The sequence below is a fragment of the Apis dorsata genome, unplaced genomic scaffold, assembly GCF_000469605.1.
Source record: "Apis dorsata unplaced genomic scaffold, Apis dorsata 1.3 scaffold_257, whole genome shotgun sequence".
NCBI lineage: Eukaryota > Metazoa > Arthropoda > Insecta > Hymenoptera > Apidae > Apis > Apis dorsata.
In genome coordinates, this window is record NW_006263535.1 from 285,592 (window position 1) to 303,963 (window position 18,372).

The 18,372-nt window shown below is 42.6% G+C and overlaps 1 protein-coding gene across 2 annotated transcripts in view; it reads right to left on the reverse strand.

Moving 5' to 3' along the window:
- LOC102677059 (discoidin domain-containing receptor 2-like) overlaps positions 1 to 18,372 on the reverse strand; it is a 141,476-nt gene that overhangs the window by 40,762 nt on the left and 82,342 nt on the right. For both annotated transcript variants that reach the window (XM_006616348.2, XM_031510762.1), the window contains exons 4-6: positions 16,365 to 16,596; positions 5,030 to 5,177; positions 4,185 to 4,492 (exon numbers count right to left, since the gene is read on the reverse strand). In XM_006616348.2, coding sequence (XP_006616411.1) covers positions 4,185 to 4,492; positions 5,030 to 5,177; positions 16,365 to 16,596 — 688 coding nt within the window. The remainder of the gene's footprint in view (positions 1 to 4,184; positions 4,493 to 5,029; positions 5,178 to 16,364; positions 16,597 to 18,372) is intronic.

Consider the following 18,372-nt stretch of genomic DNA (forward strand, 5'->3'; position numbering starts at 1 on the left):
TGCTGATACCGAAAATACAGTCTCTTCTCGCTTCTCTCTTCTCCCCTTCCTTCCTCCCCCCCTCCAGTCCAGGAACAGTCCAGGACGGGGTATCGAACGTTTCAATTAAACGGTGTTATTTATTCCCCCCTGCCCCCGTGTCAATGTATTCATGAGCCGTGTATGAAATTTTTAAACTTCGTCAAGCCTTGTGTCGTTAGCGTTTCGTGGACTCGTGCAACGCAGTGATGGATCGAAACGATCGAACAATTATCGAAAATGATTTTTTGATGAAACGAGGGAGGGGATGGGGAAGGAGAGAGGGAAGGAGGGATTGATAGGCCTTGTTGATTGAGAGGGGCAAATATATGTCCCTCCTCCCCTCTTCGCCACCTTTTATCCGAATTCGGCCGCTCCCTATTTATGGCCACTGTGTGTGTTCAATAATCGTCCATGCATATTTCACCGCACGCGCCGCCAAATCTTTAAATGCGCCGCGGCGGCTCGCGAGTTTAAAGCGGATTTCAAGTCCGCCCCCGCTATTCCTATCTCGTGCATTTTGCGTTTATGTTATTTGCGGCGAACGTTGTTGTCAACTGCCAGCGTTTCCCTTTCGTTCGAACGAAAAGGAAAAAGGGAGAAGGAAAGAAAGAAACGATTGTGCGTAATCGCGACGCATCCGTTTGTATATCGATTAATTATTTCAATATCGACGTTATATGTTTTTCCACCTTCTCCAGTGATAAAATAAATTGGAATATTTCACGTTTTTCAGTTCGATCCATTGAAATTATCCTCGTTTCGCGCTGTTGTATAAATGGAGATTACAGAAAGATATTGAATATCTTTCTTGAAATAATCCAATAATTTCGAAAGTTTAAATTCAACCGGCCACATCTCCAAATATCCAACTATTAAATACCTCTCTCCACTGGAACCTATTCTATCTCTCCAAAAAAATCTCTTCTTCTGACAAAAATAAATAAATCGGTTACCACCTCGAACGACGCGCGATTGAATAACCACTTTCGGGAACAACACCGTTTGAATCCGAAGTTTGATCCCTTTGATGGCGGCCAATTTTATTGCCTCGAGCGGAAATAATTCCATCCATGGATCTCGCATTCGATCGCATCAATGGGGCGAGAGGGTGGCGCGAAACGAGGGTTGCGAAAGAGAGTGGCGGATAATGTATTTGCATTACATTATCCGAGTTAACGCGAAAGGGTCGCGAAATCGCGGCGAGACGGAAATTGTACGAAGGGGGTCGAATTATTGGGCGGCCGTCCGAGGCGAAGAATGCCTCGAATGACGCGAGGCCAAGAACTCATTTCCGCTTGTCCCCCATCTACGATACAACGCAACGTAGGAAGGAATGACTAAACGCGGTAATTTTGATCCACTCGCACAAATCTTCGTTTAGGCTAAGTAAGTTTATATGTATTAAAATCGATTATATCCAGGGTGAAATATCGTACGATCGATTAAACGACAGCGTTTTGAAACGAAAGTTGAGCGCTGTTTAGTAAGATTTGTGAAGCTAGATTATAACACACGACGAAGCATTTCGAAGAGGACGAGGGAAGAGAATAGAAAAATATTAGGTTGCCGATTTTAGAATAAATTTTAGACAATTAATTTTAGACAATAAATTTAATTAAATTTAATTTAAATTAATCTTAGACAATAAATTTTAGAATAGATTTTAGACAATCCTATATTTTGACGTTGTTCTCTTATATCTCCTTGTGCAAAGTTATTTGTTGTATTAGTTTCATTGTTTTTTGAGAAGTGGACAATATGGTGTTATCGAATTTAAAATACTATGTACGAATTTTATTAGATTCTAGAGAAGATTCTATCAATGAGAGGACCGTTCAATGGCTTCAAAAATTCGGATCTGGAAATGAGAATTTTGAAAATGAGCCTCGAGATAGATATTAAACAAAGATAAATTGAAAGGCAAAGTGGAGTTAGACGTATTTCCAACGACAGTTTTCAGACATTTCGCTGCAATGATAGAAAGTGAAAAAATTGGGGAAATGGATAGCGCACCGACGGAGGATCAAAATTGCCACGTTTCGAAGTGTGCTTATCGCATAAATTTCAAAACGGTAGAAGTTCATTTTTGAACTAGAATTATAACCCGTGAGAAACTATACGACAATCGTACACGATCTGGACAATAATTGAACGCTGATGAAAATCCTGAACAACGTCGAAACCTTCATTAAGGCTGAAAAAGTTCTGTAAACTAGATCATCACTATTTATTAACTGTTTTTAAAAAATAAAATATTCGACGCTCGAGAAGCTTTATAAAAAATGGAACATGTCACTTGCAATCTTTTGGAAAAATGATTAAATGGCTCGTACTTTGATCAAGAACAAAGATCACGGTTTCGAAAAATATCGACATTTCCTTTGTTTCTTGAAATACAATTTTACAATAAAACGAGATCGAGTAAAATTTCAAATTACAAAATATTCCTGTCGCAATTAGAAAATTTTTCACTGACACTTACTAACTTTTGTGATCGACTGTACATTCTCTGGAACGCGCGATGATAGCGATTTTTTCGCTGGTACACGCGCGTGGGAATTAGATTTATGGATTTACATTAATTCCACGGAGCAGAGAGAGAGAGAGAAAGAGAAAAGAAAGGAGTAGAATCGAGGCTCAAATGTACACACGCTTTAATATCGTCCGGCACGCGTTTAATGTCACCCGTATTTTTCCAATTAACGAAGCGGCGGCGAATTAAAGCGAAACTTTCCTTGACCCGCGCGCTCTTCTCAAATGCATGGCATTTTGGAGCGGGAATAAATTAACCGACGTATCGTTTCCTACCTTCTCCCTCTCTCTCTCTCTCTCTCTCTCTTCCAACGTTTGTAATTTCGTTATTAAAAATATCTAGAGGAATTTTCGCATTAACCGCGCGTTTCCGCGTGATTTGTTTCCCGCCGGTGTACCGTAGAGAATACAAAAATAACGCCAACGGTTATCTTATTTGACCAACCGGAATTTTTATTTAAACGGTTGTAAATCGTGTTGTTCCGAAACGCAACGAAAACAGTTACAGAATTTTGCAAACACCAATTTGCGCAAAGCCAGATCACATTTTAATTAATTTACCCGGGAAAATTTCTATCGACATCGTTGGAATTCGATAATGATATAAAAGGAAGAAAATAAAACCTGCAAAAAGACACTTCTTTAAATCCTTATTATAATGTAAAAATAAACTCGATCAACTCGATAATTGAAAACAACTGTTTATCCTGTTTATCCGAACGAAACACCAACGATTTTCCCTCGTTGCCCACGTTTACGCATTACATAATTACAAAATTTCACGAAATTGAATATCATACCGCGCGATAAGGAAATCCTTCTTGCGTACGAGGAAATCGATGATGGCAAGGATGGTTGAAAAGGGGTGGATGCGCGAGCGTAATGCGTCCGGCTTGAAAGCGTGCGCTTTTAATGAAAGGAGATCGTCGATGACGAAAGTGAAGTGGCGGCTGTGAGTTTAATAACAGAGATCACGCGCCCCGATTATTCTCGCCACGCTTTTAACCAATATCCCCCAAGGAGGTCACGCTTCCTTCCGAGATAACGGAATCGCCGTGTTTCAATTTGTATTTTTTTACATTCAACCGGCGTCCGACCGATGAAAAGCGTCGAGCGGAATATTCAATCAACCGTGGAAGAAGGACGTTTCGAGGATCGAGAGGAAGAGAAAGAGGGAGGGAAAGAGAAAGAGGATCTGGAACGAGGCTGCGTGGATGGGTAAGCCTGTTGATCGGCCACGCTGCTTGCGCATTCCTTCTTACCTTGAGGGGAGGGGAGGAATAACGTAGGGTAAACGATTCCAACGCTTTTACACGACGTGTTTACGTTGGATACGTAATTAGACGCGAAAGCTGTCCCCTCTTAATTCTCAACGCTTTCAAATTTATTTTTATCTCTCAACGCGACGCGATTCCTAGGAATTTTATTCCGACGACCCTTCGCTACTATCTCTCCGTACTTTCGGACGTTTCTTTAATTATCACTGGACGGACTTAACTGCTTTAAGTTCGAACCTGTTATTTATCGAATAAATCTGGAAAAAAGGCGTTGGAAGGAATGAAAACTTGATACGAGATACGAGCGAGATCCCGTTACGATTTGACGAAATTTAGAAATTGGTAAAGGCTCACCTGGACATCCTTGGTGAACTGATTGTTGCAGTAGATGTGGATGGCCGAGAACTCTCTGACCTTGTCGAACTCGAACTTGATCTCGACCGGTTGGCCGCGCGTGTCGTTCCTCCAACCGACCCACCCCTGCGTTCGATCCTTATCGTAGTACGCAAGTTTGAAGTTATCAGGGCCCGTCCTGCCGTCCGTCAGCTGGCCCAGACCACGCTGCAGCTCCCCGTCCCAATGTCCGTCGTACGTGGCGTCGAAGAATTCCCACTCGTTGCCCCTCTTATCGCCTTGGGGCATCGAATAAGATACCACGCCATCTGCGGAAAGATCAAACGCGACGAGTCATCCCTGCAACCCCCGCTCCATCTTTCGATCGCTCAACAGTGCAACAGTCGTAAGGAGAAAGAAGGTGGAGGGGGATAAAGATTTACGTTACTTTTTCGATGTGCAGTTCAATAGAATCAAAGAAGAATCCATACTGCGTTTCTATTAATTAATATTCGTCGAGATAAGAGAGAGAGAGAGAAAGAGAGATAGGGAGGGAGAATTAATCAAGCGATAGGAAGTTCTTGGAAACTGCCTGGAGGATTTGGATTCACAATTAATTGAACTTCTAAGCACGGCGAGCGTGTAAGACACAATAGCAGTCTATGTTACTTGGTGTGTACCTTTCCGTTTGGTTAAACGTTTAATTCGATGTTGGTTCATCAAAGGAAGAAAGGGATAATTGTACAAGCAAGATTGTGAAAAGCAAATTTGCGCACACGGGAATGGCATAAGGGTTAATGGACAGTCCAGTGAGTATTCTAAGCGGCGGCAAGTTCAACGAAAATTGGAGAGTGCAAACAGCTTACCGCTCCAGTAACATCCGTAGAGCTCGACCCGCATGCAAACCGTCCGCGTGTGATGGCTGTAGGGCAGAAAACGGATCTTGCTCGCCCACAGAGGCGGCTCCAGCTCGTGCTTCGACTCCAAATACGTGTTCGTGTTACCCTGTATTACCTGCAACCGTGGAAACCTTGGTTAAAGACCGAGACCGAGGTCCTCCGACTCTTCGGGGTATAACCTTTCGCCTCCCCTATATTTTTCTCTCCACTTTTCTCCAACCCCCTTTCCTCCTCCCCTTCCCAGATAACCTATCTTATCGGATCATTACGAACGTATACGTCAACTTTCGAGTTTTGAGAACAACTTGCCAAGTTTCGAAGGAATCCCAACGATTCGCTTATATTCTCTTATCTTACATTTTAAAAGGAAAAAAGAAAAGAAATATTTCGAGAGATACGTTACGCGTCCAGGATACACTACTACGCGACGCCAATAGAGAAAAAGAAGACGCCAATAATCGACGAAATTGCGAACTGTGTCTGCGCCCTCTCTCGAACCCTCTTCTCTCAGCCTCTCTCAGATGACATTTACATCGCCGGCAAGATGCGTTTCCGCGCTTGGCCACGTACTCGAATACCAACGTCCGACATCCCGTCACAGGGCGGGGATCGCGTTCCACCGCGTCGGAGCGGGGAGGGTTAAGGACTAATTTCATCCCACATTCCGCCACGTTAGGTATGACGAGGGAGAGACGGAGGGGCCGGGGGTTGGATCACAGAGGCGTGGACAGAGATACGCGATCGGTTTGAACGTCCATCGCCCGCATTCCCCGATCTTCGCCTCCCCCCTCCCTCTCTCTCTTCGCCTCTCTTTGTGTACACCACCGTCTTGGCACAACGCGCGATGCAATATTGATCTCACGTTTGATGAATAAAATAAGCGGTTTATCCGACGTTGGGGTGCGCGGCCCCGAGAGATGTAGCAGTCCTTACGGATACACGTGTAGGTGCAAGAGAGCGTTACACGCAAGAGAGCGGAGGGGATAAATCGTACGTGGACAAACGCGGTTCTCTCGCGTGACGGAGCGTTTTGCGGCCGGCATTTCTGCGCATTCTGCCCACGTTTCCCACCCTTGAACGGGGAGGGGGGGTATGTACGTTCCGTGCCATCGCGTGCCCTTCCTCCACTCTTCTTTTCGGTACGACCAGGCATCGACTTCGACTACTATTACCGCCGCTATTCCCACACCGCTCTTTCAATTCCTTTCGCGACGTCCGCGGTGGAACGGCCGCTTCCTCCTTCGATTTGTTTGCTCCCTTATTGAAATACCTTTCCCACCTTTCGCCTCCTCTCCTTTCCGACACCGATATTGGATTACTCCCGTCCAATGGAGTCGCCTCCAACCACCGTGTGTTGTTGCCGTTCGAACTGTTGTTACCGTTGATACTTTTATTTCGCGCATTTTAGGGGATGCGATCTCGAGCGTAAAGTGGATTCATTTCCACTCATCCTGTTATTGCTTTTGCAATTTTATCGCGCACACGGGCAATTGTACGATTGAAAAAAAAAGGATGTGCTCGGAGGGAGAATTTGTTGGAAATGGGGAAAAAAAGAAATACGTGGGGAAATACGTGGTTGCCATACGTGCAGGGTCCTTTTTATAAATATATAATTAAGGTTTTTTCCTAAAGGGCAAGCCTTTTTTAGGCTTTTCTCGGCCATCGTTTCCTTCGAGAAACTGAAACGCTTGGAAAGCACTCCCCAAGGCGAACCCTTGGAACCGAGGGGGGTTACTTATATACCTTATACGGAACTCGTAGCGAGCCACCCCTCCGTCTGGCCTCGATTCTTTCTCATTTCGGCCACCCAGGGACACGTTACGCCATCGCCACGCTTTCCACCGGCGTCGTACACAACCACACGTTTCTTCCCCGCCAATTTAATGAGATTGCAGCGTGCGAGCAGAATTTAATTTCTCGAAATGGCTCCGTTAAATCTATCGCCCGCCGGAATACTCTCCTCGATCATTTATCACTCTCTTTCTTTCGTACTTTCGTAAGAGATTAATAGCCGCCAAACAGCGTAATTTAATTTTCGATTATACAGATTATATTTCGTTGTCTTGAGAATTATTTGATGTTCATCGAGATTCATTCGACTCCGACTCTATTGCTCGAATCAGCAACTCCAGACTCAGACTTTGGTCACGCATTCGGTGCGTTTGGTGGCCTCATAATTACTCATAAGCGATATTCTAAAAGAATCAAACATAAATAAATATTGTCGCCGTTCAAGTTGCCGCAACAATCCCAGTGGTGAGAGTCACCATTGAGCAAAGGGTTAATAATTAAAGTTCTTCCCAAAACAATCGACTATTCTCGTTGATCGAATATTCAAACATTCAAAAATACTCGAAAAACTTAAACTTGTTTTCTTCCTCCCTTTGATGCAGTATTATAATTTATATAATACTTAATATTAACCCTTTGCATTCCAGGCCTATTTCGCTCGATCGAACCAGCAACTCCAGACTCAGACGCATTCGGTGCGTTCGGTAGCCTCATAAGATTACCATAAGATAAGATTACACCTCATAAGATTATACGTAAAGAGTTTAGGAACCTATTTACGAAGCGATATTCTAAAAGAATCAAACATAAATAATTGTCGCCATTCAGATATTGCCGCATCGATCCAAGTGGTGACCGAGAATCAGCATTGGAGAGCAAAGGGTTAATTATTCTCCAACAAGAAATATACCCTTCTTCCTTATTATTTTTATCAGAAATTTAAACTCCTAGTTAGAGCATAAATTTTTCTCGCACGCGTCGATAAACACCAGCGTATCACATTTTCTTTACACACGCTTATAAGAGGGCGACGGCCGAGAAGGGTGGCGTGGCGCTATTACTTTTCATTATAACCTAACCTCGCGCCTAGAAACCTTGGAAACCTCTCTAGACGACCTTGCCACCACGGTCCACCTGCCGCCAGTCTGACCGTGTACACGCAACGATGCGAGAAGGCAGGGGAGAGAAGGAAAGAGAGAGAGAGAGAGAGAGAAGGGCGCGCGTGCCCTTCTAATGCAATTTCCTGCCACTTTTACTTTCCCCCTTCGGTGCACGAATGCGTGGTTGCGCGCGTGCATGCGCACCACCGGGGGTCAAGTGTTAAGCGGCCAGCAATTATAGCTGATATCGATCTGCGTTATATCGCGCACGATATAACTCGCGAGTGTTTTGCGACGTTTCGTATTTTCTACTCTCAACTTCGCCTCCCCTCCGTTATTATTGTCGCGGTTTTTATTAAAGGAGAAATGGAATGCGCGAAGATGTACACCCTTCTCGCATCGATGCAATTAGGTTGAGAATTATGAAGTAATAATTCTCGAGTATAATCTGCTCGGTTCTGGAATCTTTGAGAACTTGGTATAAACGGTTTTCCTTGTCCTTGTGAAAGGAGGAAGAGGGAAGAGAGAGAGAGAGAGGGGGAAGTGGAAAGGAAATAAGCTGTGTTTATTACCGTGTAAACCGGCCGTGATCGCGAGGCGGAGAGAAGAAAGTTGATCTTGTTATAACGAGAGAGGGGACAATATCGAGATACCCGTCGTTTTGTGTGCGTTTCATTCATCATTCAAACAACTGTTGAAATTACGTCGCGGCCTCGTTCCACGAGCATCCAGAGATATCGTTTCCCGAACAGGGAGCAAACCAAGCGGAAAATCTTCCCGATTGTTTAGCCTCGAACGAGGCTTTCTTATTGCCATGCTTTCGAGTTTACTCTCTCTCTCTCTCTCTTTCCATCTCTTTCTTTCCCATATGCACCTGTACAAAGACACGTTCGTCACAAACAAAATCGACTCTTCATTTTTATAGGCCAAGGAAATTGAATGTAAACACGGTCGTGTGTCGAGTAACCGAGCGTTAATTGAAAGCCATCGAGGAACCATCTTCCCGCTCGAAAATCGATTCCTCTCTCTCTCTGTCCCTCTCTTTTTTTCTTCCTTCCCTCGTTCAATCTCGCGGAACGCTTATTTTCACCGGAGGAGGTTGTCGATCGCGTGATTAGAAACTTTCGAGATTCGATCTTTCGAGAACAGCTCGTGGAAAAATTCCAGCGTTTAAGATTCCCAAGAGATACGTATCTATGCAACTCTTATGACTATGACTAGTTTTTGCGCCTATCAGGATGTAAAGGAAATTTATTTCCTCTTATCATCCCTCCTATATGTACCTATACTTGATTTGACGTTTCTTTACACGAAAAAACATTCGCGATACGATCGATGAAGCGACACGCCATCCCGGATTTCGTACAATTTTCAATGCACGGTGTTCGATTCTTGCTCTCAGGTATATCGTAACGTATACGCGCGCATCGAGTAAACACGATAATGTAATTGGTTCGTATTATATATATATATGTTTGAAAAGAGCGTATATATTTTTGTGTAACTTTTTTATATGTAAATAATCTACGTCATAGATTAATACAAACTGCATTAACTTCGACATCAAAGATGTTCAGGAAAAAGTGTCTTCCACTTTTCATCGCTTCACCTTTTCCTCCTCCTGATCGATGTTAAAGCAACCTCGCGAAAGGAATGCACGTTTCATTATATATATATATATATATATCGTTTCGAACGGATAGAAATACAATTTCGAAAAAAGAAAAAAAATAGGAAACTTCTTTATTGGCTCTCGTTCCTCCTCTCCATCGACCTGCTCGAGAATAATAAGAAGTAAAACGATAAGCATTTCCCAGGCGTTTAATTATCGGCCATGATAATCGAGTCGCTCGCCAGTTTATCCAAACTTTAACCGGAACAATAAACCGGTGCGGATTTTCATCGGCGCGCCAAAACGTATCGTTTAATTTTCGAAAAGCTTGCCCCTCCCTTCTTCCCTCCCTCGAGAAAATACACGAAATTTCCACGAAATTTACGCGAATACCCGATCCAAAGTTTCGAGCCGGCTCGATACATCCACTCAGGTATCTCCCGGGATCGAGGGGAGGATCCGGTTTCCTCCCTGGTTTCATCTGGCCCATTAGAAACAGTTATGCCGCCGGTCGGAATAACAATCGGCCGTGATAAAGCCCCGCATATCCCCCGAATTATCTCCAACGGACAACGTTAATGTCCTCCCGTGCGTGCCCACCGACTAACGTCGATATGCCCTCCTCCATCCAGCCGTATCTATCACCCTTATTTTTCCCCCCTCCCCTTCTTTCCTCCATTTACGCGCTCGCGTGCGTGCGTGCGTGCGAGTGATTTACGCGGGAAGCGAAGCAATCCCGGCTCGCGTGTCGACACGCACTCGTCACCCTCCTCACGCACCCCCCTCCCCTCCAACGTAATTATATCCACGATTTCCACGCGAAATTCCCCCGTCGAGGGCTCCCAGGTACGGAGAAAAGCTGACAGTTTCGTGACGCGATAATGACGAAGAGAAAGATAAGTTGAGGGGAGGGGATTTCGAAGGAGAGGTTGTTTCTTGAGTTTCGAGAGTGTAATACTCGAGTTAGAGGTTCAATGGTCTATTTGAAAAGTAATGGTTATAACGATGTTGATTACAAGGAAGCTTAGTTTTATTAGGGAAAATATTCTCTCGAACGATTTGAAGTATCGACAGGGCAGGGAGTTGGATGAATCTGTTCGTGGAGGAGGGAGGATCTCTATTGTATTGCGAGAAGCATGATTAAGAGCGGTTTTTTTAAAACTCTCCCGCTGGTGTACACGAGGACACGCCTCGTTTGAGAGGCAGGGAAACCGGGTCGCTCTGATTAATTGAAGTTTTTGCGAAAATCGGCCGACCTTGTCCCTCCCCTAGTTTCGTTAAAATATACGAGTAATTAATGCGGCGACATTGTTCCGCGTGCCCGTGTGCTGGAACGGCGTGTCGTTCTTCGCTGGGGATGGAAGAGTTATGCTTTACTCGGGATTAAATACGATAACTTCGATTACTTTTCGTTGCTAATCGATCGAATTTTATGGTACGATTTCAATTTCTCAATTTCGAAATGATGGAACGGTTGAGTTTGTCTTTTTCTTTTTAAACGTGTACAAATTCAGTAACTCTTTTTACTTGATAAGAGAGAATTTGTTTGAAAATTTATTTCAAAAATATAGACAGCTTATCAAAATGCTTTGTACCATGCATGAGAGAAAGGATTGCTATCGATGTTTGCTGGTAACGATAAATAATTGAAATGATCTACTCCGAGTTTCTCTAGGAAATTAATCCTAATAGTTGAATGAGAATTGTTCAGCTTTGGTATAAGTGAACAAATTTATTCTTAAGAGATTGATTGACATATTTCAACGTTAGAATGTAAATGCCAGTAAATTAAAAGCCATTAGACGAATGAATTAAAAATTAACGATACGCAATTTTTACGTTCATTTTAAATCGCGACATTTGTTCGTAGATTCGTTAATATTAACCGTTCACTCGTCAAAATAAAAAATTTCCCCCCTTTTTATTTATTTTCAATTTTTAGAAAGAAAGAAAGAAAGAAAAAAGTACGTATTCTCGACAAAGAAACTTTGCCTCGATTCTACTTTTCCACGTATCAAAATGCTTTGTACGGCGAATAAAAAAAAAAAAAGAAAAGTCAAGCTGCGTTAAATCCTGGTGACCTGGGAGGTCAAGCGATTATTGATCCGGCCAACCCGTTCAGGGAATTGGGGATTAAGAAAATCACGCGCATCTCTTTCAAACTGGGATAAAACTACGTGTTATATGCGTTGAAACTACGTTAAACATCGAGCGATATTTTCCCGGTATAAAACTGGAAGATGGGTTTTTAAAAATGTAAGGAAAATCCATCCATCATTTTTATCGTCCATCCCATCTTCCAACTACTGTCGTAACAATTTCTGTATCATTCTTTGAGAAAACATTCTTTCTATGAAATCCTCGATGATCAAATTTCGCGTATTCCTGTCGACGTAACAATTTTTTTTTTTTTTTATCAAAACACGTGCAATTCTTACCTTGTATAAATATATATAAAGAAAGACGGATGGTAAAAAATAGAACGATTGCGAGGTGCTTCGAATATCACGGCTCCGTTTTTCCATTTTCTCTTTTCTTTTCTTGCTCGATCGTTCTCATCGGTTTTCTTTTTCGAAAGAAAGAAGAGGACATTGACGAGGAGAGGAGCGTGTCAAGACGATTAAAACGGGGAATAAGAGGAGGAGGAGGAGAAGAAGAAGAACGTCGATGAACCGCGAGAACGGGAGTTCGTTTCGTTGAAACAAGAAATCTCTCGTTTTCCTTTCAGCTTCGTTGCGTAAATGGAAGAAAGGCAGAAGAATGCATTCTTTTATCGCGAAATCATTTCGTTTCGGAATCCGGATGAAATGTTTGCGTCAGGAAGTAAGCAACGAGACCTCTCCCTTCTTCCAAACAAGGCTGGGTCGGTGAGATAAAGAAGGAAAAATTTCTCGAGTCTCAAACGGATGGTATTTCTTCGCGAATTTGCATTGGATTCAAAAGAAGTAGTGGCATTTACATTGTTAAATACGTACGTATCCATCCATCCTCTTATTCGAATTATTAAATCGAGAAAGTTATATATAAGGGAGGGTGGAATTTTTACGTTTAATTTTCTCAGAAACGAGAAGTCTAATTTTTTTCTTCTTCTTCTTTTTTATCGCGCTACGATGAAAGTTTTATCAGAAATCAGTCTCGTCTTTGACACTACACGAAATTTTTCCTCGTTCCAATCTTCCTTCCGATCAGAATTTCCACCGTTATTATTTCTTACAATTGAAACGTCTAAAAATTCCGTCTGAAAATTTGGAAGCAAAAATTGGAAACATCCGTCTAAAAGTTATTACATAGCATGGTTAAGATTTAATTACCCCTCCCCTCCCCTCCTCCCCGTGTTCTCGATCCGAAGCAACTGTTCATTATCGAAGTCGAGCCTCGCGGGAAACGAGGCCTCCTTGCCCCAGAACGTGCACTCGCATTCGGTAGAACCGAATAGAAAGGAGAAGCTTGTTGCACGCCCCGAGCCTTAATTACCTCTGCCGGTCTTTTCAACCCCCCCGCTCCTCCTTCTTTTTCGTTTCGTGACAATTATTATTATTACGCGGCGGTGCAACTTAGCCGCGATACGCGAACAACCACGAGCTAATGTCACACACGTCTGTAACGCACGTACGAAAAGGCGAAAATGGCGTCGCATGGCGAAAACTCGAGAAAAAACTTTCGATCTTTCGAGTCGTCGCGCACCTGCTGGTATTCCAGACAACTATTCTCTCTATCCATCTCTCTTTCTCTCTCTTCTCCTTCCACGGATAATTTCGCGAAAAATATTCGAAAAATTTTATCGTGGTCGAGCTGCACGTGTGCGACGCAGCTTCGTAATAAAAAGAAAAAAGATCAAGGTTTATTAAATTAAGGAATCTCGTCGTTTTCGAGAGAGGTGTTTTCAAAGAAATTAATTCATTAATAATAACAATATTCGTAATAAAATTTTTCGATGCTTATATGTTAATTTATTAAACGATTTTTACGATATTTTCGATCGAATCGTTAACTTAGAGTTAATTCGAATGGAATATTGTGATTCTTGTCAAAGAAAAAGTAAAGCGAAATTTTTTTCTTATATATCTAGTTACCTTACAATTAAAAGCATCGCGTTATTTATACCGCTCTCTCTTTCTCTCGTCTCATTTCAAATGCATCCTCTTATCTTTTATTAATTGAACGATCCACTTGTGAAGAGTGATTTTCAATCAACTCGGGATGTTACTCGATCTTCTGATGTTCAACCGGTTGTAATCGTTCAATTCACAGCGTAGGATGGACGGGCAGCCTCTTCCCGATAATTGGGAAGAAAGAGAAGGGGGAGGAGTATATAACTCGATCGCGAATCAGTATAGAATAATCATGAGGCCACGAGGATGGAAGTTGCGTTCATCTTCGCGTGAGATCACAAGGAGTGGACACGTGACGGCGGTATAAGGCGTAGCCTCGTTTTCGTTGTAGGCCTCGTTGTCGTTGGCGCATTAGCGCCGGCGCAAGTGGCCCATCAATATTAATAAGGCTGCGAGTGGACACCGGGCGTAGACAGAGACGGATAGATCGAATTTGCCAAACGATCTCCCCTCTCTCTCTCTCTCTCTCTCTCTACGAAGAAAATTCCACTTTGCACACTGGAAGTAAGAATTTTTCTCACGTGCAAAGTTTAATTATTTAATCCAATCTATCCATCTTCGAGACCTCGATCCTCGAGTTGATAGCTTTATATAAATAAATTCACGCTCCCTCTTTTCTCCCTCTTTTTTTCTTTTCCTTTTCCTAGAGAGGAAAATATCCTGTCAGATTCCTTTTTTTTCTTTCTCGTTACATGAAATCGCGTCACGAAAGCGAGCGAGATATCTGCTACAAATCACTCGTAAGCGCGCTAATTTCTATCGAAGGTGGAAGAGGGTCGAAGCGTGGCGATCGTATCGGCGTGCAAATTAGACTTTACACGAAATCACGAGGTGGAACACGCGACGGTGGCTCGGAGAGACCGCGGTCCCTTGCCACGTTAAGTCCTGCCTCGCTTGGTCCATCAATATTAATAAGATCCGAGGCGAGCATCCATACCGAAGGAGGAGGACGAGCAATTTGCCTGTCGGTCGGCTGTCCGAGCTTTTTTTCGTTTCGTTTTTCGGGGGCGACGTATAATAATCGTTGCACGTCGGTAGCAACGTTAAATCGAGATTGGAATTCGTTCAATGTCACGTTTTTTTGGGATCGAGTTTGAAGTAATAGGCGCACCTATCGCTCGGGTCGATGATGAACAAGGTGGATAAGTTTGGCAAAAAAATAAATAAATAAAAAGATACTCGAATTATAATTAAAATATAACCTCCCCCTCGAGCTATTTTCCAAAGGCGCTCTTAATAATTTTCCTCGACGAGTAATTTTCCTTACGAGTCGCGCGTTTAATTTATCTTGAAGTTTATCGGGTTATTGACAGGTTTATGCGAGGCTTGATTGGCGAAACTTTGAAACTTGGTAAAAGATAAAACGATTGTTACTAGAAATTTCGTTTTATCCGTTGAATTATTCATTTTACCTATCTCTACCTATCCATTTGCAAATGATTATTTTTTCGAGCAGAGAAAACAAAATTCTTCTCCTTCGAGAATTTCACTTAAACGTTGAAATAATACCGTAAAGAGTGACGCGGGAAGCGAAGCGAAAAATCAATCCTGTCGCTCATTCCCCATTCCATTTTAATTAATATATTACCTTAAAGTAGACTTGATTTCAAACTCATTGAGGATTAAGATTATATATAATATATAAATAAATAGAGTTGCAAGAGAGGAAAAATGTAGGATTTCCTGTCGAAAAGTTGCAGTATTATTCACGGGCGAAACTCTGGAGCTGAAAGACCGCGAGGCAGCATCAGCCTGTCCGAGAACAGGCCTCGACAAAGTGGCGCATCACCGGTACGAAATTAGCTTACGGATTCGCGATAAGCTGCTTACGTCCCGACCGGGATAATCCTTGGTCTTCGATTCTTGATCGTCTGCTCTCTCCCTCCCATTTCGTTTCAAGAGCACCACCAGGAATAACAGAATCACGCGGCTTTAATCGGCACGGAATTATTATTTCAGGCCAATGACCAACCCCGCCGCCAATTCAGTTTCGACTATTCTGGGCGCAGCTGCCGCCGATCGGCGGCGAGCAGATGCGCGTATCGTTCTTCATAAATCACGATATCGTGAACCGTTTTTATCAATCTCGCTCGTCACTGTTACGCTGCTTCCTCGAAACGTTTATTCGCATCGATATTGCCAAACACCGTTTCTAACTATATTATAATATCGTATCGATGATGACCGGTTAACAGTAATCGTAATGGACGATAATTTGTTTTCGACGAAAACGGAAAGATTCGCATAATTTTAACAATTTGAACGAGCTCTTATTTAAATTCGTAAGAAAGTCAAAGATCGCGAAATATACTGCAACTTTTCGACAGGAAATCCTACATTTTTCCTCTCTTGCAACCCTATTTATTTATATATTATATATAATCTTAATCCTCAATGAGTTTGAAATCAAGTCTACTTTAAGGTAATATATTAATTAAAACTGAAATTTACACGTATCGTTTATATATACGAATTATTTCTCCACGTTATCCCTAGGTTTTAAATACACCCGCTACTTGTCACACCCACACAGAGGCACGCACACTCTGACACGCTCGGACACGAATTGGAATTTAAACGGTCCGGTCGATTCGATCCGAGATAGGTCCGAGGAAGTCGAGGAAAGGAAGATCGAGGCCGTCGGTGAATTAGTTAATGGAATTCGAGCGAGATAAGGCAGCACTCACCTCTTTCCCTTTGATATCTCTGTATCGGACCCACTTGCCCAGACGCGGTCGCCAGTACTCGAGGAGATACGCCTCTGCATACTCGACACCGAGACCGTTCCCGAACCGACCTTGCGTGGCGGTAGCCGTGATCAAGTGAACCGTATGAAGGTCGATCTCCAACCATTCCCGGGCTTCTTGGGTGATCTGATTCTTGGGACACCAAGCGCCACCGAGGTTCTCCGCTTTTAATCTGGAACAAGAACAAGTTCTTTTTTTCTTTTCTTTTTTTTTTTCTCGAATAATCTTTCGTATTCTCGCGTAATTATAATTGTAACGATACTTGGAGTTTAATTAACGATGTAATTTCACTCGAGATGGGGCGAAAGTGTGGAGAGTGTCGAGAATGAGAAGTTTGAAATCTTAACGTCTTTTATGACGCTCGATGAATGAAAAAAAGTTTTCCAATTCTCGCGAATTTTATTTATTTCTTCCTTTTTTTCAAATATATTCGTATCGTTTTTTTTTTTTTATTTTTATTCAGAACAGATATTGATCTTCGCGGGCGTCCAATGGGATTTATTCCAATCAACGCAGCGATCCGCGATATTCGTATCGATTACAACAATACTCTGCCAGAACCGAAGCGATCCGTGATACTTTTTTTAAGGTTCGTTTGAGAGGGAAAAATCGTCGAGAGAGTGTTCCTCCACGAGCGAATAACTCTCAACGCGAGAGTGCATCCCATTAACGAACGATAATTTCTCGAAATCAATTTTCTTTCCTAGCGAATTTTTTTACTTTTCAACCCTCGCTTATTCGCTTCTTCCTTAAACGTTTCAAATATTTTCTCGAACCACCCTTTGTTCATTTGCACATTTCATCCTCGCGATCTCTTATCCTTTTACTAGATCAACACAAAGGTGTTGTGCAAAGGGGAAAGAAGGGTTAAAGAAAACGTATATATATATATATATATATATATAATCGCAGAGGAGGAGAGAGAGGGNNTTGTAACTCCAGGCACGTTCCAAGAAGTTTCCAAGGGGGTAATCGGACGCGGCATTCTTAGCAAGATTCCGCCAACTTCGACATCTCGACCTTCCACCTTCTCCTCCTCCACCGAGGACCGCATTCCTATTTTTCACCTCACCCTTTCAATACTTCTCCCGCAACGTAACGAATTAATTAAACGCCAAGATATCTAACGATCCTTTCCCCGCTCCGTTTCCCTCTAAACTAAATTCCGATATCGGCCCACGCTCGTTGCCCTCAACTTTTAATACTTTCGTTATTCCAATAATAAATTTGAAACCGACCCAACTTCTCCTTCAGACCTTCTTGCGCGTTAAATACACTCTTGAGGCGACGAGGAGAGCAGAAGAGGGAGGAAGAAAGGGAGAAAGAGAGAGAGGGGAAAAAAGAAGGGAACAAAAAACACGAGTTTAACTACTTAATGGGGCCGGGCAGATACCCGGGAGAAGTGTATAAGTGATACTTGGAAAGTTTGAAAATCACCTTTGTCACGTGAACCCCTTAACCGCGACAAAAAAACGTATCCCATATTTTTCCCATAAACCGACGTAACAAACACTTTCGCACGGGGAAAAACTTTTCTTTGCCCGGGGAGAAGGAGAAGGAGGAGGAGGAGGAGGAAGGACGTTTTCAATGTTTTTTAAAAAACTTGAAAATATTCGCGTCGTATCGTTTTTCTTCCTTCCTTCCGTCCGAGGGCAATTTCAATCGTCATTAAAAAAAAACAAACAGCGCTGCGAGGCTCGTTTGAAATTAAAAACGAGCAGAATAATCATAACGCCGTGAAATCTTGGTACCCTCCCCGGGATCCGCCAATTTCGGTCACGATTTCAACCGTATTTTCCGCCTTGTCTCTATATCTTTCTCTCTCTCTCTGTTACGTATAATTAACAGCAATAACGAAAGGCAATAAAGATAATTAAATTAAATTTCGAAAGGAGCAGGAACGTAAAACGTATAAATGGATCCTTTCTCTCTTATTTTTCTATATATA